At 42.8% G+C, this 26,146-nt stretch overlaps 2 protein-coding genes and 1 pseudogene across 12 annotated transcripts; all 3 read left to right on the top strand.

Annotated features, from left to right (window-relative positions):
• Nucleotides 1–2,570: 2,570 nt before the first annotated feature.
• Nucleotides 2,571–20,362, top strand: LOC148163923 (epididymal secretory protein E3-beta-like). 10 transcript variants are annotated; one of them, XR_015768536.1, is made up of 8 exons: nt 2,573–2,660; nt 5,302–5,404; nt 9,520–9,634; nt 9,817–9,965; nt 12,522–12,599; nt 15,285–15,691; nt 17,920–20,148; nt 20,233–20,362. XR_015768536.1 is itself a non-coding variant. In XM_088024690.1 (7 exons), the coding sequence occupies exons 6-7, from the start codon at nt 15,303–15,305 to the stop codon at nt 20,306–20,308; spliced, it is 465 nt and encodes a 154-aa protein (XP_087880816.1). In that variant the 5' UTR covers nt 2,571–2,660; nt 5,332–5,404; nt 9,520–9,634; nt 9,817–9,965; nt 12,522–12,599; nt 15,285–15,302; the 3' UTR covers nt 20,309–20,362. The 10 variants fall into 10 exon arrangements, 8 of the variants coding, with proteins under 8 accessions (XP_087880816.1, XP_087880818.1, XP_087880817.1 ...); XR_015768535.1 differs by having other exon boundaries at nt 17,583–20,148; XM_088024690.1 differs by lacking the exon at nt 17,920–20,148 and having other exon boundaries at nt 2,571–2,660; nt 5,332–5,404.
• LOC148163924 (ribonuclease K3-like) lies at nt 2,577–5,295 on the top strand (annotated as a pseudogene). The gene is made up of 2 exons (XR_015768537.1): nt 2,577–2,660; nt 3,044–5,295. The product of XR_015768537.1 is annotated as a ribonuclease K3-like (transcript).
• On the top strand, nt 20,155–21,528 carry LOC148163922 (ribonuclease K3-like). Its single transcript, XM_088024695.1, has 2 exons — nt 20,155–20,362; nt 20,743–21,528. The coding sequence occupies exon 2, from the start codon at nt 20,748–20,750 to the stop codon at nt 21,201–21,203; it is 456 nt and encodes a 151-aa protein (XP_087880821.1). The 5' UTR covers nt 20,155–20,362; nt 20,743–20,747; the 3' UTR covers nt 21,204–21,528.
• The last annotated feature ends 4,618 nt before the right edge of the window (nt 21,529–26,146 follow it).

Here is a 26,146-nt window from a genome sequence, read left to right as displayed (position 1 = left end):
ATGCTTCTCCCTTCCCCACTCTCCTACCACACAGCCCACAGTTTTCCTGTTATTAACATCTTGCATTAGTGTGGTACTTTTCCTATAATTGATGAACCAATATTGATTATTATTAACTTAAGTCCACAATTTAATTAGCATTAAATCGTCACATTATACAGTTCTAGGGGTTTTGAAAATGCATAATGTCATTGTAGGAGAGGAACACATTTTCCTCAGCTCTCTTATGGTCTCTGGCTGGTCTGAAAATTGAACTGACAGAGATAAGTAGAAGAAAAGCATACAAATTTGATTAAATTTTTACATGTACATGGGACCTTCGCAAGGGAATTAAGACCTGAAGAAGTGACCAGAGCGGGAAGCTTTTATTCCTTTTAGACAAAGAAACAATATATTTGTGAAGAATTGACAAGATAAAGGGTTTGGTCTATAGGTAGAAAGTAACTAGAAAGAAAAGGGTTAGTTTAACAATGTTTGTTTCCAGATTCCTCTGATGCCATCTCTGGCTGGTAAGAGATTGTCTCCAGGAAAAAAATTTATTTTCTGCTTTTAGGCAAAAAAGGGACAGACTTTTCTGCATTTACTGATTCTTCACTGCCTTTAGTGCAGACAAATTTTTGTCTCGAAGAGCCAATTTGAGGTGACATAGTCTGGTTTCCTTCAGCATGACAAGGAATATCTCCTCAGGTATTTAGAATTTCTTTGATTTCTTTCAGCAGAGTTTTGTAGTTTTCCTCATATTGACATTGTTCATTTTTTAGTAGACTCATATCTAAGTATTTCATTTTTCATTGGTGTTAATGTACTTTTTTCATATTTCAATTATTCATTGCTGGTATATAAGAAAGCATTTGATTTTTGTATGTTAACCTTGTATCTTGTAATTTTGCTCTAAAACGACATCATTTTTATCCTGTAGATAATTGAAGACCTTAAAAACAAGCCTTCCACTATTCTATTTATGCTCAAAGAGTATTTATCTGGAAGTGATATGTAGAACAGATTGGAAGGAAAAGAGGCTAGAGGCAGGGACCCTGTCCCTGTACGAGGCTTTTCAGTGAGCCCTCCAGGAGACAATAAGATTCCCAATAAGGGATTCCATCCAGCACTAATGGAAAAGTAAGAACAGATTGAAGAGGCAAATACGCTAACTTGGCCCTTCTTTTTCATGCCTATGAGTCTCTTTCTTACCAGACTCCAGCTTGTCCATGTACCCAATGTGCAGTAACTCAAATTCTGAGACACTGGATTTAAAGCAAGGAAAGCTTTATAGTCAAGAGGCAGCCCAAGGAGAAAGCAGGGGATCATTCCCAAAGCTGCCTTGCCCTGTTGATCTTAGGGACAACTTATATACATAAAAGGAAAGTAAGGGTTTTTTTTATCCTTGTTGGGAGTCCCTAAAACAATCTGGAGGTAAGCATTCTTGTGGACAATGAGGCATTATTTGGGACCTGGGATCAGACACATCAAAACAGATGTTACTGTCTGCTCCCGTTATGTTTCTACAATCAGTGGGTAAACAGGGAGTAGGAGTGAAAAGGCAAAGTTAATGATTGTGCATGAGGTTAAGAGGTAAGGAAAACAGGCACCTGGATGGCTCAGTCAGTTGAGCTCCCGATTCTTGGTTTCAGCTCAGGTCCTGATCTCTAGCTGTGGGATTGAGCCCTGCTCTTGGTGGGGAGCATGCTTGAGGATTCTCTCCCTTTGCCCCTCCACCCACTTATGAACTGTCTCTCTCTCAAATAAATAAATAAATAAATAAATAAATCTTTCAAAGAAAAAGAAGGAGTATATAAATAATTTAGTAGGGAACAAAACAATGAAGAGTAGCTTAATAATGCCACTAATACAACTGTTTTTGCTTATGTTTTCCAAGTGGGTCCAGGAGCCAAGGGTCCTGCCTTGTCTTCACACGCAGTTCCCTCTTTGGAATGACCTTACCATCCTCTTCACCTAACTTCTAATTAATCCTCAAAACTCAGTTCAAGGTGTTGTGGCCTTCTCTCTACAAGCTCCTCACAGCCCCCTGGTATGTCCTCCACCACAGCTGAAAGAGCTATTTACAGTTCTTAATATACAATGTATTTCTCTATTTATTTGACTGTACCTTTCATTAATGATCATGAGCTCCTAAATCCGAGTAGCCCAGTATCTGGCCCAAGAAAAGTACACATAAATGAATAATTCATCCAAGTCTGTTGTTGGAACTCAAAACATTACCAGATACATGGTCAACTATTATATCAAATTTACATGGTGTGTTTTCTCCTAAAGAACTGAAATCATAGAGCTTGAAACACTGAAGCTTCAGACTGTGAAGAAAGCACTCAACTGGTATCAGGAAGTCATCATTTCCTCACAGCTTCTTTGAGGAAGTTATCACTTCTCCTTTGTTCCTTTAAGTAGGTTTGCTCTTCCTGAACTGCAGTGATACTGGCTTTAAACAGTGAGTTGGAGAGTGTGGGTCTCATCCACACTGTGCACAAGAAGTGCATCTTCCAAGCCCTACATTCCCTTTCCTCTTTCCTAGGGCTCGGAACCCTCCCCTGCTGCACGCAGACCGCGCTGGCACACCTGGCAGAGGAACAGCTGGCAAAAGCCTCTGAGCCTGGGACTAACCACTGCCTCTGATCTCAGCGGGAGCCCCAGCACAGAGACTGGTAAGAGGAGAACCCCGGGGGCTGGGGAGAGTAGAGCCGTGAAGATGGCCAGAAGGTCCAGGTCACATAGATGGAGGAGAAACATTCCAGGAGGGAGGAGGGAAGAGACAAGGTTCTGGGCCAGTAAGTACAGGACAAAGAGAAGGATGGGATCTGCCAGTCAGAGGAAACGTCATCTTACTTCACATTCCTCCTCCCTGGTCTTCAGGTCCTTCATAGAATGTGAGACTCAAGTCAGAAGGAAGATGGTTTAAACAACAAGAAAAGGACCAATTAAATCTTAAAAGGCACACTAAAGATCTAAATGGTTGTGAATAATAATTTTGCTCTTATGGTTTCTACTACTGTCATTTTCTCACTTTCTTCCTCTTCCTACACGGAAGAGATGATGCTGGATCTTCTGGGACCCTTTCCTTTCCTCCTGTTGCTGCTGGGATCGTGCGGGCCAGTGCATCCACTGGATGACTGGGCTCAATCTTCCACCAGTGTTCAAACATTTGTACTTTGGCATCTAAGAGCAGGTTCTGTCCAATGCTACACAGAAATGCCTCGTGTCAATCATCTTGAACAGTACTGTAAGCCTGAGAACACTTTTTTTCCATGACTCCTTCCAGAATGTGTCAGATACCTGTCTTTTGCCAAACATGAACTGCAGTAGAGGCCAGAATAACTGCCACCAGAGTGCAAATTGTATTGGCATGACTTACTGCTGGACGGACATATCCTGACTGTAGATATAGCACTACACTCCAGAACCGGTTCTACATTGTTGCCATAACGACTCTCAGCCAGGCTACCCTCCCCATCTTCTGCTTCCTGTACACTTAGATTTTACCAACCCTCTGGTTCCTGTACACTTAGGTTAAGACCAAGGTTTCCATTACTTTCCCTCTCACTTGGTGCAAGTTCTTTATCGTCCCTTTTGTCTTCTGTTTCCTTTGTTGATTTCCATGATTCCTTTAGAAGAAAGAAAGCAGGGAGTGGGAGAATTACAGGGCCAAGATGCCAGACCAGACTTGTGGACAAAAACAAATAGAATTCTTTTCTGCTTTGGAGCTCTGTATGTCTTGATGGAAGGCAATAAGGAAAAGGGCCACGAAAGACCCAGGTCCCATATTTTTAAGCTTGGAACTTCTGCCAAGCTTTGGTGCATTGTGTTCACTGCAATTAAATCAATTTCTTTTGCACCCCAACTCCATGGACAGAGAAGCTCTTTTGCTAGGGACCCTTCCATACCTTACTCTAGCTATCTCTTTATCTGGCTATTCATCTCTTTCCTTATCATATCTTTTCATAAACTGGTAAAGCATAAGTGTTTCCTTAGGTTCTGTTAGTGGCTCTAGCAAATCAATCCAATAAACAAGGGGGTGGTGGGAAGCTCAGATTTATAGACAGGCAGTCAGAAGCACAGGAGACAAGTTGGACTTGGGATTGGCATTTGGACCGGGGGAGTCTTGTGAGACTGAGCCCTGATCCTGGGGGAGCTGATACTATCTCCAGGGAGGTAGTATCAGAATTGAGTTAAATCATAGAATATTCACCCAATGTCCCAGAGTGGCCTGGTGTAGGAAACTACCCCCCCAACACACACATGTGGTGTCAGAAGTGTTGTGAGTGTGTTATCAGTGTGACAGTAAAGGAGAGACACAGAAGTTGTCCCAACTGAATTCCTTTAAATGAAATTATGAACACTTAATAAACAACCAAATGAATTTGTGAGGATGGGGCCTGGGCTTGATGGAATGTTTTTTAAAGGTCCCGGCATGACTGTATTCAGGAACCACTGCCCATCTAGAGGTAGGAACACCTGGAAGGGGGGAGGGGAAGAGGAGGAGGGGAAGGGAAGAGAGAGACCACATGTAGCCCACAAAGGTGAAATAGTTACTGTCTGGTCCTGTATAGAAAAGGTCTGCTACTTCTGGTCAACGAAGGTATTCAAAAGATTTTGTCCTCTGGCTATGGCTGACCCAGGTGGCTAGAATTCAGTAGGAGGGAAGACACCCAACAGGCTGAGAATTTTTAACTGGTGCCTCAGGAAATTATGGACTCAGGACTGGAAAGATAGGGCCTCTTGGTATACCTCATCAATGTTCCTTTCTATGCATTCCCTCAGGCTGTCGGTAGCATATTCATTTCCTTGGCCCTTCTGTTTCACATGGCGAGCACATGTTCATCTCTCTTTCTATTTCATTGGTAAATATAATTTCCTGCTGAAGGATGTCTGATTGACCCACCTGCATCAGTCAGTCATATCTCTCAGACAGAGTTCAATTGCACAAATGTGCCTTCAGGAGGCTTCTTTTGTGGGCCATGCAGAATATAGGATTAGAGCTGGAACTGCCCTTACACGGAAAAGTGGAGTTTTGGGTCTGGCCCACAATTCAGGAATGCCCGCACACTTTGCAACACTTTTGAAGTCTCCCCTTTTAAGTTTTTATTTAACTTTTTTTTTTTAAGTAAACTACACTGAATGTGGGGATTGAACTCATGACCCTGAGATGAAATGTCTCATGCTGTACCGAATTTTTAAGATGCCCCCTAAAAGTCTGCCTGTAGTGGTGGGAATTGGCCAGAGCCAGCAGGGCCTGGACTGAGACCCACCTGAGCTCCCATTGCTCCCATCCTGTGTCTCCCCCTCCAGGTTATCCTGACCTTCTGCCTTTCCTCCCAGCACAGGGAGCTCTGAGGAGCTTCAGGATCCGTGGCTCCAGTGGCATCCCAAGGCCAGGCCTGGTTCCAAGACGGTGAGCCCTGGTTTAGAGATGCCTCAGTTCTCAGAGAAAATGAACTAAGGAGATAATGAAAACATGTCACCTACCCACGCTGTGTGGAAACAGAATTTGAGAATCAGATCAGATAACACTGTACTTTTAAGGAACAAAAGAAAATTTATATTGACTAGAAGATGTGGGGTCAGTAAAAACATGGTGCTGCTCTGACAGCTTGACCTACTGTCTTAGACGCCTTAGTTACTTCCATTGGAAAGGGTGGGGAGTAGACAATCTAAACCTGTTTCGATCGATTAATTTCCTAGTATGAATATTTTTTCTGTAAGTCATCTTTTCAACTTGTAAAGTTATTTTTGAAAATTCCAAACTATCTAGACAGTGCTAATAGAAACAGGGAAAGTGTTGTTTGTCTACATTTGAGACAAGTGTGCAGAGGACAGCCCAGTGTGAGGGTGGTAGAAGTGGAGCCGCAGAGTCTCACAGGAGAGGAGAAGCTAAACTCAGGGGCATGGGGATTCTTCTGGAGTTCCTCATACTTCTTGGTAGGTTTTATAAAGTCCTTCCCCTGCCCTCTCATGGGCTCATTTCATTTTTAAGGTGATTAAATGTAGATCAGTACAAGCTAATATATAGTACTCAACACTAATAAATATTGTTTTTCATTTGCTTAGAATTTTTTCAATAAAGAAAATATAAAAACCCTGGAGTCCCCTTTATTCCTCTCTCCATTCTCACTCCTCTTAACTCTTCTGAGATGAAAGCATAAATTTGGAGTGTATCCAGTCCTATTTTTACATTTATGCTTCATCTAGAACATATTCTGAAGTGGCATTAGCCTTTCAACTTTGCTCTTTTTAAAGTTGTTTTGGCTATTCTAGGGGTGCTAGCCTGGCTCAATGGGTAGAGCATTGGACTCTTGATCTTGGGGTTGTGATTATGAGTCCCACCTTGGATATAGAGATTACTTAAAAATAAAATCTTAAAACAAAAAATTCTGGGATGCCTGGGTGGCTCAGTCAGGTAAGCATCTGCCTTCGGCTCATGTCATGATCCCAGGGTCCTGGGGATCAAGTCCCGCATTGGGCTCCTTCCTCAGCGGGGAGTCTGTTGCTCCCCCAGCTTGTGTTTTCTCTCTCTTTCTCTCTAATAAATAAATACATTTTTTAAAAAGTTCTTTTGGCAGTTCTAGGTTGTTTGCCTTTCCATATGATTTTGGAATCAGCTTATCCTCCAGGGATTTTGATAAGAATTGAGTTGAATCTATAGATCAATTTGGGGAGAATCCACATCTTAATAATACTGAGTCTTTAGACCCATGCACATAGGATGGCTCTCTTCTTTTTTTTTTTTTTAAGATTTTATTTATTTATTTGAGAGAGAGAGAATGAGAGATAGAGAGCACGAGAGGGGGTAGGGTCAGAGGGAGAAGCAGACTCCCTGCTGAGCAGGGAGCCTGATGTGGGATTCGATCCCGGGACTCCAGGATCATGACCTGAGCCAAAGGCAGTCGCTTAACCAACTGAGCCACCCAGGCGCCCCAGGATGGCTCTCTTCTTTAAATTCTCTTGGTACATTTGTTGATTTTTAGTATTGAGGGAGTTCAGGATGTGCTATCCCAAACTATGGCACCTTGGCAGAATAAAAGTGAGCCTCCTTAATCTGTTCCCATTCCTGGGATGAAGAGGGAAAGCATGGAGCCTTCCCTTCTGCCCTCACTGACACCAAGCTCCAGGGCTCTAGTCCGGGATGTTGGATGGGATGAACTGTGTCATGGACCAAGGGATGTCACGGTGGCACACTGAGCACTGATCCAAGAAATAAAAGATGTAATTCAAGAGGACTGGAAGAATTGGTGACAGGGTGTATCAGTTTGCTAACACTGCTGTAACGATTACCACAGACCGAGTGGCTTAAGCAACAGAAATGTGTTTTCTCACAGTTCTGGAGGCCAGAAGTCCAAAATGACAGCTTTGGCAGGTTTGGTTTCTTCTGAGCCTCTTTCCATGGCCTGAAGAAGGCTCCTCTCCTGCAGTGTCCTTACAGGGTCTTTTCTCTGTGCATGTGCCCCTGAAACATCTCTGTGTGTTCTCATTTCCTCTTCTTATAAACACACCAGTCACATTGGATTCGAGCCCACCCTAAGGGCTTCATTTTAACTTAATCACTTCTTTAAGAGCCTGATCTTCAAATATAGTCACATTCTGAGATACACTCACATTTCTGAGAACCTGGGCTCCGACATATAAACTGTAGAAGAACACAATTCAGCACATTACACTGGGTATAAAGACATGGTTTATATGAACCCCAAGAAACCCAGCAATGGTATGAGGTATCCATCTATTTCAGTCTATAATGGTAGCTTGGCTACTTTTCTGAGGTAAGGATAACTTGAATACAGTTAACCTGTGCCCTCCTCTTATGTCAACTGTTTATTTGGTGCCTACCAAGGGTGTTGGGGATTTCACAGATAGCTCTATAAAGAAATGCATTGAGGGAGCAGCTGGGTGCCTTAGTTGGTTGAGCATCACTCTTGGTTTCAACTCAGGTCATGATCTCAGGGCTATATATATATAATATATTTTTATATATTTATTAAAATAAGTGAATATATCTTTTTTTTAAAAAGAAATGGCTTTCTTTAAAGATTTTATTTATTTATTTTACAGAGAGATACACAGCAAAAGAGGGAGAACAAGCAGGGGGAGTGGGAGAGGGAGAAGCAGGCATCCGACTGAGCAGGGAGCCCGATGCAGGGCTTGATCCCAGGACCCTGGGATCAGGGCCTGAGCTGAAGGCAGACGCTTAACAACTGAGCCACCCAGGCACCCCAGGAAATGACTTTAAAATAAATGGCAAAGAATTATGGTCAAGAGAATATTGGGAATAATTAGATATAGCCTCAGAGAGAATGAAACATATGTTACACACTTGTTGGCACATAAAAGACAACACAAAGGTCTCAAAATACAATAATGAGGTTGATGCATTGACGAGAAATATTAAGGCAATAAAAACAAAAGAAGGGTTGAAATTAAAATTAAAAAGGGATAAGGACAGATGGAGACACACATTGCCACTAATAATATTAAACAGAGAGGGATAGAAAATGGGAGGGACCTCAAGTACCACCATTGAAATGAAAAAAGCAGGGAAATCGATATCACAGAAATGAGGAACAACAGAAAGACTAATAACCCCACATACAATTATGGAAACACATAGAAAGGACATATAGGAACACATGCCTTAGATAAATGGTTCCCTGAAAGAAATCTTAAGGTCATTTGGCAGGAAATAAAAAGAGCATTCCAAGGATGCCTCCCATGTAAACAGATGACAGATAAATGCAGGTACACTGCACCAACAGACACAGACAAGCCCACCGCGTTTAATTTCACTATACAAATAAACTTCTGTGACCATTACATCACAGCTATCAACAGAAATATGCCACTAGCATGGTAGACGCAGATATACAGGATTAGGGATAGCTATGGCTGCCTCTAGTCCTTCAGCTCATGCAACAATTAGGAGCTCTAGAGTCATGGGCAGTTCACTTTGGAGCACCAGGAATAGAAGAACATGATCAGGGAACTCATTTTACAGCCACCTCAGTTGAAAAGCTCTGTGATCTATAGGACTTAAGATGAAATTACCATCTAGTTAACCACCTTACAGATGCTGGATATATAGAGAGATTCAACGGATCATTAGGAAGAGAATTACGATTGATAGAAAATCAAGGAAGTTTTCAACAGGCCCTGGATGTAGCTTACTTTTTGCTAAGTCAAAGAGACAGATTAGGAAAAGGTAGTCCTTGTAAGATGTTAAACACCCTATTAACTTATCTTCTTTCTTTTTGACTTGATTTACTTCTTAGTAGATATGACTTTGAGTTGGAGTCCTTTGACTTAAATCCTTACTTAAGTTTGCTTGATTCAGTTTAATGTACCCATCTTGTTTGGATATGATGTGATTTTTATCTCATATGGTTTGAATTTTATTGATTTTGCTTTATTTCTATTAAAAACTTGATTAAATAACCTAAATATGCCTTTTGTTATGTTACCAAACTAGTACTGCGATCCTGCTTTAAGATATATTTGATTCCTGCATGGCCCTTACAGAATTTGCCACGAGGAATCACGGGGTGAAATGTAGAGAACGAAATGGAGTCTCTCATGTCAAGTGGGACCCTGTGTGAAGCAGCGGCCTGTGTCAAGCCATGACAAGTAGTTAAAGGTACTGCAGCTAGGAGATATTCCCTGGGACCAGTGTCAGCAGACACCCCAGAACTGATAAGAAAAAGAACCAGAGGGTCTACAAGGGCTTGAGACTGATTCAATCCCTTTAGAAAGGGGAGGAATTGGCAGCACAATGTCACTCTTCAGACCTGACCCCTCTATGTCTGACCATTTAAAAAGGCAACTGCCCCTGAAGCTTCTGCCCCATTGACCTCCAAAGAGAACCTTCCTTCCCTGCTGGAACATAAGAAGAAGTGAGTGCCCAGAGCTGACCCAGACTGACAAAGGAATTATCTCAACTGTGTGCCCACAGACTGACTTCGAGTTTGGTTCGTTAACTTACTACATCCTTCTGTTATCTGCTTTGTTCTATGGTTTGTCTTGTGTCCTGCTCTGTGTGCTCCTAAGAAGCCAAGTTTAATCACATGGTGAAATGTTATCGAGTTTGGAGTCCTGAACCTGCTTTATAATTATGATTTAACTTTGCTTTATGATTGACTAAAGCTGACATTGTGGAAAGACACAACTAATGTGAGCGCCTTCATAGCGTGCTCATGACACAATCCCCATTCGGTCTATCAGCATATGATTCCCTGTTATTCAAGGAATGCTTGACTTGAGCTGGGTTTTGAGAGTTTTTGTATAGAAACACCACTGTGTTTCTATAAATGCCAGTATTTCTCTATCTAATCTTGATGACATATTTCCCATTCAAAGAGAGAATCAGGAGACTATACACCAGAGTGGCATAGTCACTAATATGTCTTGAAGAAAAGTTCTGGGTATAAACGATCATTATGACTAAAAAACAGAAAAGAAAAATTTCCCTCTACCCCCTGTGAATGGTGATGTAAAATAAAGTGATTTATGGGTTGTCTGGCTGCCTCAGTTGGTAGAGCATGTGACTCTTGATCTTTGGGTCATGAATTTGAGCCCCACATTGGGGGTAGAGTTTACTCCAAAATAAAAATAAATAAAGTCCTTATGTCAAGGGGGTTTAAAATGGAGCAGGGAGGTCATTGAGGAGGTGGCCTTTATGCACATGCTCACTGGGTGGAGTCATGAATTTTGAACTGGGCCAAACCGTAAAGACTCTAAAGACTGCAGAACACCTGCAACTTGCTACAGTATCTACTGGACTTTGCATAGTGTTTGCCTTATCAACCAATTATGTTTAGCCAAGATTAGTTTTCTGGCACCAGCACCAATCAAAATTCTTTGTGAACAATGTATAAAACCATTCCCCTTGGGGTGCCTGGGTGGTTTTTCAGTTAAGAGTCTGCCTTTGGATCTTGGGATGGAGCCCCCATTGGGGCTCCCTGCTCAGTGGTTTGTCTGCTTCTCCCTCTGTCCCTCCTCCATACAGACTGGCTTGCTCTCCCTCGCTCTCAAATAAATAAATACAATCTATTTTTTTTTAAAGATTTTATTTATTTATTCATGAGAGACAGAGGGAGAGAGAGAGAGAAGCAGAGGGAGAAGCAGACTCCCAAGGAGCAGGGAGCCCGCTGCGGGACTCGATCCCAGAACTCTGGGATCACGACCCGAGCCGAAGGCAGACGTTTAACCATCTGAGCCACCCAGGCGCCCAAATAAATACAATCTTAAAGAAAGAAAGAAAGGCATTCCTCCTTTATATTGAGAAACCCCTGTTCTTGGCTCTCTAGTGGGACTTGTGTAATTTGGCTTGTGTAATCTGTACACACCAAATTACAATTCTTGATCTCAAATAAACACTTTTCTTTAATTACTGTCTCCTTATACTTTTTGGTTGATATGGTCTAGGTGTTTTTATTATCTCTGTTATAAAAAAAGATTGAGAAAAGAGAAACAAAGATAAGTTTAAGAGCATATATCTCTCGTATATTGGATATACCCAGAAAAACTGAGTTAAATGCCCCAGAATGGCTCAAGCCACCACCTTGAATACCATCTTCAGCTCAGGACAAAAGAAAGATGTTGGAATGGGGGTGGGGAGGCCAATTATGGGAGGTTACCAGGAAAAGCCTAGCTACCAATGATGTTTGTTAGGCACATTTAAGTCAGTGCTTTCTCCATTAATAAAGGTTTCTTTTTCGTTCTTTTTTTTTTTTTACACTGATAGGAGTTTCTTGTGATTTCTAGAGTCACCCTCCTATTTCTGATACTAAGAGGGACATACACGTACAAATGGAAATTTCCTTTATAAATACAATGTTCTTTTAAAAAGGCTAACTTCCACTCTGGCTTCAGAGCTTCTCCTGCATCTGTGGTTTCCTAAAAATCACCAGCTCAAAATCATCCTTATGCCCAAGAGGTAACATTTGGAGTGGCAAATTCTGCTACCCTTCTTGACTATCTCATAATAAGGTGGTCCAGTGAGAAACTCAACCAAGGTGGCTTAGCTAGAAGCAGGCTTTAAAGAAATGCATTGATAGGAAACACATTCAAGGATCTCACTTTATCCATAAATTGCACCTTTGACAACATACTCTCCCCTCTCGATGAAGATTCCACAGTTCACAACACCAGAGGTGGTGGTGGTGGTGTTGTTTTTCCCACTGAACTTCTCATTGAATATAGCCTAGTCATCTGGGGATATGGACCCAGATGTTTTATCAGGAAGTGAATTTAGGAAATAGATTTCTGATTGTCCCCTGATAAGCTCAGATTACCCTTCTCCCATGTTACTCCTCCCCAGGCCCTTATCATTCCTCTGTACCCAGAAGCGAGTCTTTGTTATTGGTCCCCTTTGCTCCAGGCTATTCTCAGAGTGAACTTAAGTGTTCTAGATGAGAAGACACAGGAACAGGTTCACATTGGAAGGCTGTCCCCCACCCCTGCCAGGCTTCTAATCAGTTGGAGTGCTGTACCTCTCACTACCATTCCTTTCTTCACGGCTGCAGACTTCCTGGCTCTCTGCTCTTCAGATCCACGTATTGATTTCCTCGACCAGTGACACCTGAGTGTTGGATCTGAACAGGGTGAGTTTGAGTTAGGGTTGGTGCTGAGGACGCTTGCCGGGAAAGGCCTAGAAACACCGGAAAGGGCCTCACTGAATTCCTAGACCGAAGAGTTAAGATAGGAAAGTGATCGAATTTGTAAGAGGCAAAGACATGAATTCAACTCAGGATTAAGCCCAGCGATACTGTGTCTCCCCTCAACCCCCCCACCCCCACTCCCACTTCCTCCCCAATCTTCCCAAGCATAATGCATTGAAGCAGCTTGAATCCTGGTCTTCTATCCTCCTTAGGACCTTTGGGCCAGGTATAGGGTGGCCCAGATGTGAATGTGCCTACTCTGTCTTCTGTGCCTGATAGAGCACTTGACACGATAGAGGCCGAAAAAAATTTCCTTCTATCCTTCAAAATTCTGCTAGCTAGTTTAAGATTGAAGGTGACACAAGACAGATTCAATAGGAGAAAAGGAGCAAAGTTTTGTTATGTGCACACAGAGGCCCAAGAATGAAATTGAGATCTCAAAGAAATGACCGAGGCAGGTAGTTTTTATACATTTTAAACAATGAGACAATAGATTTGTGAGGAATTGATAGGACAGACAAAACAAATGTTTGGGAGTTTTAATTAGTAAGGAATTCCAAGCAGAATCTGGGCTGAGGTAGTAGATTAGCAAAAAGCAAGAAAGTTTGTTTATACAGCTTTCTTAGCTTTAAAATCCCTATCAGTGGCGGGGTGCCTGGCCAGCTCAGTTAGTGGCACATGTGACTCTTGATCTCAGGGTTATGAGTTCAAGCCCCATGTTGGGCATAGAACTTACTTAAAAAATACTAAAAAAATGAGTAAAAGCCCTATCTCTGGTGATAAGAATGTCTTCTTTTATTTCTTAACACAGGGAGGGAACCATATATAGGAGAGATTCCATTTCTGCTTTTACAGGGACAGAAGAGGATCTGAGTGTCCTTGCACTGGCTGTTTTCCAAGGAGCTTCAATTCAAAATAATCAATATGCCTGGGACACCTTCTGGGGTGGCCCGTCCTGGGTCCCTACAACATTCTCAGAAGTGCTTTCACTTACATATCACATTAGATTCTCCCAGGTCTCTGAGGCAGCTATTCTTTTTTTTTTTTAATTTTTTAATTGTTATGTTAATCACCATACATTACATCATTAGTTTTTGATGTAGTGTTCCATGATTCATTGTTTGTGCATAACACCCAGTGCTCCACGCAGAACGTGCCCCTCTTTAATACCCATCACCAGGCTAACCCATCCCCCCACCCCCTCCCCTCTAGAAACCTCAGTTTGTTTTTCAGAGTCCATCGTCTCTCATGGTTCGTCTCCCCCTCCGACTTACTCCCCTTCATTCTTCCCTTCCTGCTATCTTCCTCTTCTTTTTTTTTTCTTAACATATATTGCATTATTTGTTTCAGAAGTACAGATCTGTGATTCAACAGTCTTGCACAATTCACAGCGCTCACCATAGCACATACCCTCCCCCATGTCTACCATCCAGCCACCCCATCCCTCCCACCCCCCCACCACTCCAGCAACCCTCAGTTTGTTTCCTGAGGTTAAAAAGTCCTCATATCAGCGAGGTCATATGATACATGTCTTTCTCTGATTGTCTTATTTCACTCAGCATAACACCCTCCAGTTCCAACCATGTCGTTGTAAATGGCAAGATCTCATTCCTTTTGATGGCTGCATAATATTCCATTGTGTATACATACCACTTCTTCTTCATCCTTTCATCTGTCGATGGACATCTTGGCTCTTTCCACAGTTTGGCTATCGTGGACACTGAGGCAGCTATTCTTTAACCCCATTTGTGGACACAGTGCTCAGAGAGCTGAGAAGAGGTTAGAGATTCCAAAGGACCAGCTGTACTCCTAGCAGTGAATGAGGACGGAGAGCTGGTTTAAAGGGGAGACTTTTCCAAAGAACTCTATGCCCTAATTTTGACCAGAGTAGCTCCTGTGAGGGTAGTTTCAATCTGGTACTTGATTGATGAGAACAATCTTTCAAAACTGGAGTTCCTATATGATTGCATTCTGAACAACAAATCAAGATGGTTTATAACGATGATAATGAAGTAAATGGCCGCTGAGAGTATGTGGGTGGTCAGAAGTGATAACAGGTTTCACACAGGCTTTGGGGAAGTGTTCTAAGGAAACCGGGATTAGAAAAACACCATTTTGCAGAATCATTGCAACTGTAGCCTGGGGTTTGAGGGAACCAAAGCCTTCTTGCTTGGAAAGTATCACCCAAGTCTTCACCTAACTTCCTCATTCCCTTAGAGGGTGACAATCCTTTCCACTTCACAGTCATAAAGCTTAAAATACCATTTTCTTTTAGAACCATGCTCTTCAGTGAACTGATCTGGACTGTCAAACAAACAGAGTTAGCTAGAGGATGATGGGTTCCTCAGTTTGGGTAGAAGAGAGGGCAGACGGCAGGTGTTTGAAATTCTCAAAATAAACTTCACCTATTTTTGACCATCTTGTGTTAGTCTCAGTCAGGTCCTGGCATATTTTCAGTTCTTGTAAAGTTTACTACCTAATGAGATTTATCCTCTTCAAGCCTGGGAACAAAATGGTAAAGTTGGGCCCGAGGGCCTACTTTGGCAAGAAAGGTATTTTAAGGTGCAGGTCAACTCTTAAGGCAGTGCTGAGATAATGCTTTCCTCTCTCTTCCCTGTGGGCCCGCAGGTGGCTCTGGCGACTGAGATGGCATCCCCTCTAAAGGGCCTAGGCCCTCTCTTGGCCCTGCTGTTTTCCCTAGGCGGGCTGCTTGTACACAGCCAGAACCTCTCCTGGAGGGAATTCATGAAACAGCACTACCTGAGCACAAGCTGGAAATTGAGCGACTACAAATGCAATGATCTCATGAGGGAGAGAGAAGCTCCACAAGACAGGAACTATCACATCTTCATCTATACCTTTTGGCACAAAATCGAGCATATTTGCCTCAGGAAGTGGAGAGACCGTTACAGAAATGTATATATATGGGCCCAGCATCCCTTCAAAATACTCAAGTGCTACCAGGAGGGTAACCAAAAGAGCTACAGGGAGCACAGCAGCTACAGCTATATTGAATTCCACTGTGGTGCAAACGGGTATGTCGATGGCATAGAGGACATCCAGCTGTTAGACATCAAAAAATAGAAAGTCTACCCACACCCCCAGGTTCGAGTAGCGTGTCCAGCACTTCCCAAGTGGGAGCCCCTGCCTACGTCAACAGCCCTTGCTACTCCTTCCTTTGCATTTATGTGCCAATGTTTTCCAATTACTTAGAGTTATGCGTCATCCCATGCTTTCTTCCTATCAAAACCACCTGCACGGTTTCTGTGCCCAGAATACCCTTGTGCCCTCATTTATCTGACTTGCTCTTACAGTTTTTTAAGATTAAGCTCATACGGTTTCTCTGTTTTACTGAACCAGGGACGTTCCTGATAGTGACTCTCCTTATACTGACCCAAGCTGAACGGTCTTCCCTTCCCTAAATAGAGTATGTCATTCCAACGTGTGTGACATTTATATATGTTACGGGTTGTATGATTGGAGGAGTGATACAGATTATGCTTGGATATGATGTGTGCAGAGTGTAAGTTTAAGGTGTGTGTCATTGGACTCATCCCTTAAACAAGTCTCTAAGGAAATGCATGCATTTTAGATAGGTTAAGGCATTATGTTTCTTGAGGAATAATAAATCAAGTAGAAGATAATGGCAGAAATGAGGTTATCTGATAAAAATCATTTTCACTAGGCAGACATATAGAGTGGGATATGGGACTTTAAAATGTAACCTTCAAGAATGGGTCTCAAGACTTAAATTTTGTCGGAGGAAAGAGGAAGTAAATTGCAGAAGGAACTGTTGAAGACACAAGTAAGTAACGTCCATGAGAATTCTGTTTGCTAAATGGGGAAGAGAGACACAGAGAAAGATAAACCTTCACTTCATATAATTTTGCCTCGAACAGGTATGGGGAGGAGAAATGTGAAACATTAAAGTACTTTGTGATCTTTAGCCTCCTGCATTGTTGAATGAATGACTCTAGTCTTGAAACAATTGGAGAAAAGACCAAGGTCATAACATTTTCAGTTAGGTGGCTGCATTCCTAGTCCTAGACGTCTAGCCCCAGTGAGTAGCCAAGGAATCTAGGTTGGTCGTCATGTTCCAAGAGCAGCTCCTCAGCTTTGCAATTTTCCAGTGCACCTGGGGATGAGCAGACACTGGGGAGATGATGACCTATAGTAACCAAACTCACAAGAGATTAGTGTTAAACCAGTAGCTCTGTGCCAATAATCAATTTGCAGATGAGGAATACTGGCTGTTTCTCTCAGCTGATAAAAGCTGCTTCAAACTGTAGGGCGTGGGGCACCTGGATGGCTCAGTCTGTTAGGCGTCGACTCTGGATTTCGGCTCGGGTCATGACCTCAGGGTCATGAGATCCAGCCCCACATCCAGCTCTGTGCTGAGTTTGGAGCCTGCTTGGGACTCTCTCTCTCCCTCTCCCCCTCCCTCTGCCACCTGCCCTATACTCTCACAAGCCATCTCTCTCTAAAACAATGAAAACAAAAACAGACAAACAAATAAAACAAAAATAAAATGTAGTGGCATATTTTGTGGTAGCATATTCTGGTTGCCTATACTTATATTCCAGAGCGGTCTATTCTGGTCTCCCACAGTAAGTTTTCACAAATACCTCACTCTAAAAACTCTAAAACTTCCTTTTATTAAAGGGTTAAAAGATGGTGGTTGAAACCACATGGAAAGAAAGTGGCTTTAAGCACAATTAATATAATAGTTTTGTGTTGTTGCTTGGTTTTTCCCACATCCACTTTCCCCCATTTGGATAGCTGCATATTCATTTCCTTTCTGGAACTATCCCTCCCCTGCTTGTGTGCAGTATTGGTGGGGTTATCCGTCAGGGTTTTGAATCCCCTCTACTGAGTCAAGTGACGGTCATGAGATGCAAACTAGGCCAACCAGACTCTTTCTTATAGGAGACCAGAATGTACTACCCGAAAAGATGGCTCTTTGGCACAAAGATGATTTTGAGCTGATTATTCTGAGAAACAGAAGACAGAGGAGAAGCTCTGAAAGCAGCCTATAAATCACCCATTTACAAATAAGGGACATTTATCATCATAGAGAAAATCTCTATCCCTAAGGGTGTTGCCCTATGTCTAGTAACAAGATACAGATGACTCTAAATCACAAGAAACTCTTACCAATGGAGAAAGCACAGGCTTAACTCTGCAAAACAAACTTTGTTTACTATACTTTCCCTGCCAGCTTCCTGGAGCCTGCCTTCCCCACACTCTTCTTCCTTTGTTTTAGCTGAAGATGGTCTGTTAGCCCAAGGTCTCACCACCTCTTGGAATGACCTTTCCTGATGTGAAGAACAAAGGCAAAAGAAATGTAGAAAGAAAATTAAATTTCCTTACAACTTGCAGCCCATTGACGAGTACTTGGGACAGGCAGAGTGACCTTCTTCTAAGAGCACAGCTGCCTCAATGTTAATACTTTGTTAGAGGAAAAAGGTAACCCTAGCCTGACATTACCTCAACCCCCAGGATCCTGCAAGTCTCCTTTAACGTACAAAAATCCCTTTGGAGGGGCGCCTGGGTGGCTCAGTCGTTAAGCGTCTGCCTTCGGCTCAGGTCATGATCCCAGGGTCCTGGGATCGAGCCCCGCATCGGGCTCCCTGCTCGGCGGGAAACCTGCTTCTCCCTCTACCACTCCCCCTGCTTGTGTTCCCTCTCTCACCTTGTCTCTCTCTGTCAAATAAATAAATAAAATCTTTGAAAAAAAAAACCCTTTGGAAACTTCCTTTATCTCTACCGCACCCAGGTTATATGTTAGCAATAATTCTCCAAGCGTATGTCCCACCGATAGACGTCTGAAGGGTATCATGACTCATGTTGTACTGGACGATAATAAATGACCTCATCTTAACAGCAGCTAGCCCCTCAAGGTCCTAAAACCCTTGCTTCCAAATTCCTTAGAGACTTTGGCTATCCCTACCCCAAACCCGACGTAATAGAATCAGCCACTACTCACAACCCCAGTGCCACTCTTCCTGCCCACGGGTCCTGTCCCCGTACATTAATAAAACCACCATTTTTGCACCAAAGATGACTCAAGAATTCTTTCTTGACCATTTGCTCCTGGACCTTAACATCACCACATTTCACACCAATCCCTTCATTTCTCCCATGTATATATGACATATCCATGCTAATAAACTTCTGTTTGTTTTTCTTTTGTTAATCCGTCTTATGTTATAAAGGCCATAGCTGAGAAGGAAGGAGAGAAGAGAAAGATTGCTTTTTCCTCTACACTATCTTCTGACACTGAATCTCTAGTAGTGATGCAAGTAATGTGGGAAACAAAGGCAAAAGAAAAAGTTAAATTTCCTTACTTCCTACAGCCCATTGACTACTCCTTGAAACAGGTAGAGTTGATGAGGGAGCAGAAGGCTAGCTGAGGACAGGCAGAACCTGACACCTCACAACCACCGCCCCCCATGAGATATATGTGACATTCCTCAGGCACTTCTGGCCGCCCTAAAGGAAAAACAAATAGTTAACTTATAGAGATTACAATCCTGCAAGACATGAGTCTCCCTCAGTTTACAAAAGTCTTAGCAATTACAAGAACAAAGCGTTTCTATCAATGTCTAGTTTCCATTAGGGAATGTAGATACAATTAAATGTCCTTATAATCTGCAGTCCATTGACAGATACTTGAAGGGGGCAAAGTGTAATTTCCTCCAGGAAGTTCCCAACTATCCTACTGTCAATGCCTTACTAGAAGGAGAGACAATCTTAACAGGTAATGGCAAGGCCTCCGGTATCCTGTGAGTCTTCTTTCATATACAAAAATCCTTTTGAAACCTCCCTTTTCCATATCTCCCTCAATTCCCAAGTATATAATCAGCCACACCTCACAAACCCGGGGCAGCTTTTCCTACCCATGGGTCCTGTCGCCTGCTTTCATAAAACCACTTTTTGCACCAAAGGTGTCTCAAGAATTCTTTCTTGGCTGTTGGTTTCAAACCTTAACATCTTTCCTATATCATCTACACGGGGAGGGTGATGCACCCCAACTCCATGAAGAAAGAAGCTCCTTCACTAGGGACCCTCCCACCTTACCCTTGGTATCTCTTTATCTGGGTCTTCATCTGTCTCCTTTATCATATCCCTTAACAAACTGATAAACCATCACTGTTTCCTTGAGTTCTGTGAGCACCCCAAAAAAGTAGTGGAACAAATAAAGGGTTGGGGGAAGCTCAGATTTATAGCCAGGCAGTCAGAAGCACAGGTGACAAGCTGGACTTGCAATTGGCAACTGGACCGGGGGAGTCTTGTGTGTTTGTGGGGTGTTTTCTCCTAAAGAACTGAAATCAGGGAGCTCAAAACACTAAAGCTTCAGGGAAGGAAGCACTCGACGGATAACAGGAAGTCATCATTTCCTCACAACTTCTTTGAGGAAGTTATCACTTCTCCTTTGTTCCTTTAAGTAGGCTTGTTCTTCCTGTGTCTGCAGGGATACTGGCTTTAAACAGTGAGTTGGAGAGTGTGGGTCTCATCCACACTGTGCACAAGAAGTGCATCTTCCAAGCCCTACATTCCCTTTCCTCTTTCCTAGGGCTCGGAACCCTCCCCTGCTGCACGCAGACCGCGCTGGCACACCTGGCAGAGGAACAGCTGGCAAAAGCCTCTGAGCCTGGGACTAATCACTGCCTTTGATTTCAGCGGGAGCCCCAGCACAGAGACTGGTAAGAGGAGAACCCCGGGGGCTGGGGAGAGTAGAGCCGTGAAGATGGCCAGAAGGTCCAGGTCACATAGATGGAGGAGAAACATTCCAGGAGGGAGGAGGGAAGAGACAAGGTTCTGGGCCAGTAAGTACAGGACAAAGAGAAGAATGAGATCTGTCAGTCAGAGGAAACGTCATTTTACCTCACATTCCTCCTCCCTGCGCTTCAGGTCCTTCATAGAATGTGAGACTCTAGTCAGAAGGAAGATGGTTTAAAAAAATTTTTTTGATGAATGAAATCTTGAAAGGAGCAATAAAGATCTAAATGTTTGTGAATAATAATTTTGCTCTTATGGCTTCTAATACTGTCATTCTCTCATTTTCTTTCCTCTTCCTACACAGAAAAGATGATGCTGGATCTTCTGGGACTCTTTCCTCTCCTCCTGTTGCTACTGGGATCATGGGGGTCAGTGCATCCCCTTGGTGCTTGGGCTCAACCCCGCACCAGAGCTCAATGGTTTGAAATTCAGCATATAAGTGCGGGTCCTGTCCAATGCAACAATGCAATGCGTGCTGTCAATGTTTATAATCAGCGCTGTAAGCCTCAGAACACCTTTCTGCATGACACCTACCGCAACGTGGCTGGTACCTGTCTTTTGCCCAACAGGATCTGCAGGAATGGCCAGAATAACTGTCACCAGAGTGCTAATCCTATTATAATGACTTACTGCTATCACACTGGAGGGTCATATCCCAACTGCCGCTACAGTACTACTCTCCAGAACCAGCTCTACACTGTTGCCTGTAACCCCCCTCAGCCAGGCGACCCTCCCTATCCTCTGGTTCCTGTACACTTAGATTAAGACTAAGGTTTCCATTACTTTCCCTCTCACTTGTTGTAGGTTCTCTTATGATCTCTTCTGCTTTTTTTCCCCTTTGTTATTTTCTGTGGTTTCTGTAGAAGAAAGAAGGAGGGGAGTGGGAGAATTAGAGGGAGAAGATGCCAAACCAGAGTTGGGGACAAAAGCAAACAGGATTCTTTTTTGCTTTGGAGCTTTGTGTTTTGATGGAAGACAACAGGGAAAAGGGAAAAGAAAGACCCAGGCCCCCTATTTTTAATCTTGAACTTCTGCCCAGCTTTGTTGCATTGTGTTCATAGCAATAAAATCACTTTCTGTTCCATTGTAATGACCATGAGTGTGTGTGTTTGGGATGCCTTTCACATCATTGCCAGCCTGGGGCCATCTAGACTGCATTTGTAAACATTCTCAGGGGAACTATGTGGGCCCTAAGCGACTTTTGAGGTTATTCAGCAACCAAGGCTTCTTCTACCACTTCCGCCACCCCTGTGTCCCTGGGACTTTGAGCAAGAGTGTTCTCCATCCCTTCAACTCTGCTCATGGCTTTTACATATTTCCCTTGAAATCACGGTCTATGTTTATTTGGAGATGGCATGGATACCTCATAGAGTGTCCATAGTACTTTCACAAACAGGTTCTAACCCTGACAACCAATGCATCTTACATCTTTACTATTGGATCCCGTATTTCATCAGATGTTTTGAATATAAGTAGTAGTAGGGATAATCACTGTAGCCTTAGAGTACTTCTCCCATGGTTTATTGGAATGCATTAAGACAAAGCATAGATCAAGAAAAAAAAAAGCACTGGGGATATTGTAAATTTCTCCCTTTATGTCTGTTAATATTTACCTTATGTATTTAGATGCTCCAATGTTGAATGTATAGATATTTACAATTTAAAAAAAAAAAGCACTGAGGTACTAAAAACATTCTTGCCTTACCTAAATACTGAAATATCACAGAAGTAGTGGTGTTTTGGAAAAGGTAGAAGATTCAGAAATTGAAAGACTGGGATTAAGAATTTGGCTGGGGGTGCCTGGGTGGCTCAGATGGTTAAGCGTCTGCCTTCGGCTCAGGTCAAGATCCCAGGGTCCTGGGATCGAGTCCCACATTGGGCTCCCTGCTCCTTGGGAGCCTGCTTCTCCCTCTGCCTCTCTCTCTCTGTCTCTCATGAATAAATAAATAAAATATTTTTAAAAAAAAGAATTTGGCTGGGATTAAGAATTTAGGTCCTAATTGTAGGGGAGGAAAAATAATTTTTCCTCTACCATTTTAGGTTCTTGGCTGACAGCCCCTCAACTTCATTGTATTCCTGCTCTCTCTGCCTCTCTCTCTCTGTCAAATAAATAAATAAAATCTTAAAAAACAAAAGGCAACTTCATAGGACAAAAACTATTTTAATTATGTACATACATGCGGAGCCCCAGAAAAATATTAGACTTAAAAGCAACTAGCCAATTGAGTCTTATGGACCATCCTGACTATGGAAAGGATAGGGGTCTAGGTCTTTAAAAGGGGGGAAGACAATTCAGAGGAAGGTGAGAGGAGGCAATGTTTGGGAAAGGAAATTTGCCCTCCCATGCAGATGACTCTCTCAGATGAAAGTGATCCCTGTAATGGCTCACTTCCTGTTACAGGCCCCTTTCTAATGTAAATTTCCCCTACAAAAGGGTAACCTCCACTCTGCTTTCAGAATTTCTTCTGGTCAGCACTTTCTCAAAATAAACAGCTTAACATTATTCTTATGCCAAAAAGGCATATTTAAGGGTGGCATATTTTGCTAATCCTGCATACCTTTCCCTTTCCTTGTCAACTACTAGATTCACAGGGCTAGCAGGCCAGTGTAAGTCAAAGTGCTTTGTAGATTGATCTGTCTTTGAGTAGCAGCCAAACATAATGCCTATCAGAAAGGCCACCTACTGAAGAAGTTACTAGTGTGTCAATTATCTGCACTGCAGAATGGTTCTTTCCAAATCGAGCGAGTCCTTTAACAGGTGTGCTACTTGGACTCATCTTCCTTCATGCCACATATTTATGTCATGTCCTAGAAACAAAGACAGAAATATGAAGTTTCAGGTTTCAGGAGTCTGGATTCCAAGGGTGCTAAATACTGAAGGCCCCTCTCAGTGGGAAGACATAAGAAGGCCAGGACAACTTGGCACTTGAGAAAGTTGGTACCCAGTAGGGGAACTTATCTGGTGGGACTTGAGTCCTCCAATTTAGAGCAGCTTTCAATAGTATTCATCTTTGGGGCACCTGGATGGCTCAGTCATTAAGCGTCTGCCTTTGGCTCAGGTCATGATCCCAGGGTCCTGGGATTGAGTCCCACATCAGGCTCCTTGCTCAGCAGGGAGCCTGCTTCTCCCTCTGCCTGCTGCTCCCCCTGTTTGTGTTCCTTCTCTTGCTGTCTATTTCTCTGTCAAGTAAATAAATAAATAAATCTTTAAAAAAAAAAGTATTCATCTTTAAGCAGTGTGGCATTTACATCCTATAGTTTCAAAGTCTTCAAGCCAAGTCCAGAGGGAGTGGACACAAAGATCTGTGTTCACGTTTCGTGTGAACCAGTGTAGGAAAGTAGCATCATTCTCAGGGAAAGGGGTCTTGAGATGGCATGCGTCAACCTGATCAGTAATCACAATGGACTTATGTACTCTATAAACATTACCTGGACATTTCAGGAGATTCTTGGACACAGTAACCTAGTAAAAGGCTGAATTTCCTTTCATTCAACCACTAAGTTACTCACTCTTTCTCAACCACTATTCAACTATGGTTATTTATACATTAGGGAACTCATAGATTAAAGAAATTGTGGGAGGGAGTAAGAATGAAGATAACTTGGGGAAAATCTTTTATGCCCAGAGGTGTTTGTTCTAAATTAATGGACCAGACCAAGATGGCCTCTCTGTCAGATTTGTATTACTCCTGCGTGCAATCATGTATTGTGGGAAAGTCAAGATGACTGACTAAATCAGATATTCATTTAAGTATATCCCTAAATCAGCTTCAATGACCTGACATTCTTTATAGAATGATCCAAAGTGGCAAAGCTTAGAAAGAAATTTAGCAAATGTTCCAGCAGCTCTCAACTCTGGTTTCATATGAAATTCATCTGGGAGCTTAAAAAAAAAATCAATGACAGATCCCTGTGATATAGGAGAAAATATATATTGATTTCTGCCTCTGATTCCTGGCACAGAGCTCCTGAAACCCTTGTAAATTCCTAAGTGATAAGAGCACTGGGAACATCTTTGTTCTTTGCAGCCACCTGGGTGGTCCCTGGATAGGGCTGATCACCAAAAGATGGAGCCATGATTAAAAGCTTGGCAATTTTAGCCTAAACCCCATCCTCGAGGGAGGGGAGAGGGACTGGATATGGAAGTAATAATTGATCCTGCCTGTATGAGGTAGCCTCACAAATACATTTATGATGGGGGAAACAAATACAAAAGAAAAACTAAATTTCCTTACTACCTACAGCCCACTGACAAGTCCTTGACAGAGGAAGAATGACATTCTTCTAGGAACACAGCTGCCTCGATGTTACTACTTTGCCAAGGGCAGAGGACAATCTTAGCCTGAAACCCAGGATCCTCTAAGTCTACTATAACATACAAAAAGTCATTTGGAGGGGTGCCTGCGTGGCTCAGTCATTAAGCGTCTGCCTTCGGCTCAGGTCATAATCCCAGGGTCCTGGGATCGAGTCCTGCGTAGGGCTCCCTGCTCAGTGGGAAGCCTGCTTCTCCCCCTCCCACTCCTCCTGCTTGTGTTCCCTCTCTCCCCGTGTCTCCGTCAAATAAATAAATAAAATCTTTAAAAAATAAAAAATAAAAAAAAGTCATTTGGAAACCCCTTTATCTCTCCCCAACAGGATACATGTTGGCAAACATCCCCCAAACTTATGGTCCACTTATATAAATCCGAAAGGTCTCATGATTAAGGTTTTCCTAGAGAGTAATAAATGACCTTTTCCCAACAATAGCTGGTTCCCTCAAGGTCCTGGAAACCTTCCTTCCCAATTCTTTAGAGACTTATCCTATTCCTAACCCCCTCCCAACTTGAAAGTATGTAATGGGCCCTCTTCATGACCCCAGTGCATCTCTATCTGCCCTCAGGTCCTGTCCCCCTGCTTTAATAAAACCACCTTTTTGCACCAAAGATATCTCAAGAATTCTTTCTTGGCTGTTGGCTTCGAACCCTAAAATCTTTCCAACATCATCTACACTGGGAGGTTGATGCACCCCAACTCTACAGCGACAGAAGCTCCTTCATTAGGGACCCTCCCAGACCTTCCTCTAGCTATCTCTTTATCTGGCTGTTCATCTTTCTCCTTATCATATCCTTCCATAAACTCATAAAGCCTAAGTGTTTCCTTGAGTTCTGTGAGCGGCTCTAGCAAATCAATCCAATAAACAAGGGGGTGGTGGGAAGCTCAGATTTATAGCCAGGCAGTCAGAAGCACAGGAGACAAGTTGGACTTGGGATTGGCATCTGGACTAGGGGAGTCTTGTGGGACTGAGGCCTTATCAGCCCTAAATTGTAGACTATCCAGCCGGTGTGGCAGAGTAGCCTGCTGTAGGGAACCTCCCCCACATTCACATGTGGTGTCGGAAGTGTTGTGAGTGTGTTATCAGTATGACAGTAAAGGAGCGACACAGAAGTTGTCCCAACTCAATCCCATTAAATGAATTTCATGAACACTTAATAAACAACTAAATGAATTTATGAGGATGGGGCCTGGGCTTTATGGAATTTTTTTTTAAAGGTCCCTGCCTGACTGTAATGGGCAGTCTGATTTAGGAACCACTGTCCATCTAGAGGTAGGACCACTGGGCAAGGAGGGACGGGAAGAGGAGGAGGGGAGGTGAAGAGAGAGACCACATATAGCCCACAAAGGTGAAATAGTTACCACAATAGCCAAACTATGCAAAGAGCCCAGATGTC

Source organism: Eumetopias jubatus, unplaced genomic scaffold (genome assembly GCF_037043125.1).
Source record: "Eumetopias jubatus isolate StellerSeaLion01/CBP00866 unplaced genomic scaffold, mEumJub1_p1.0 scaffold_7, whole genome shotgun sequence".
Classification (NCBI taxonomy): Eukaryota; Metazoa; Chordata; class Mammalia; order Carnivora; family Otariidae; genus Eumetopias; species Eumetopias jubatus.
The sequence above is the reverse complement of the archived record's forward strand: the minus strand, read 5'-3'. Positions and strand labels throughout refer to the sequence as shown.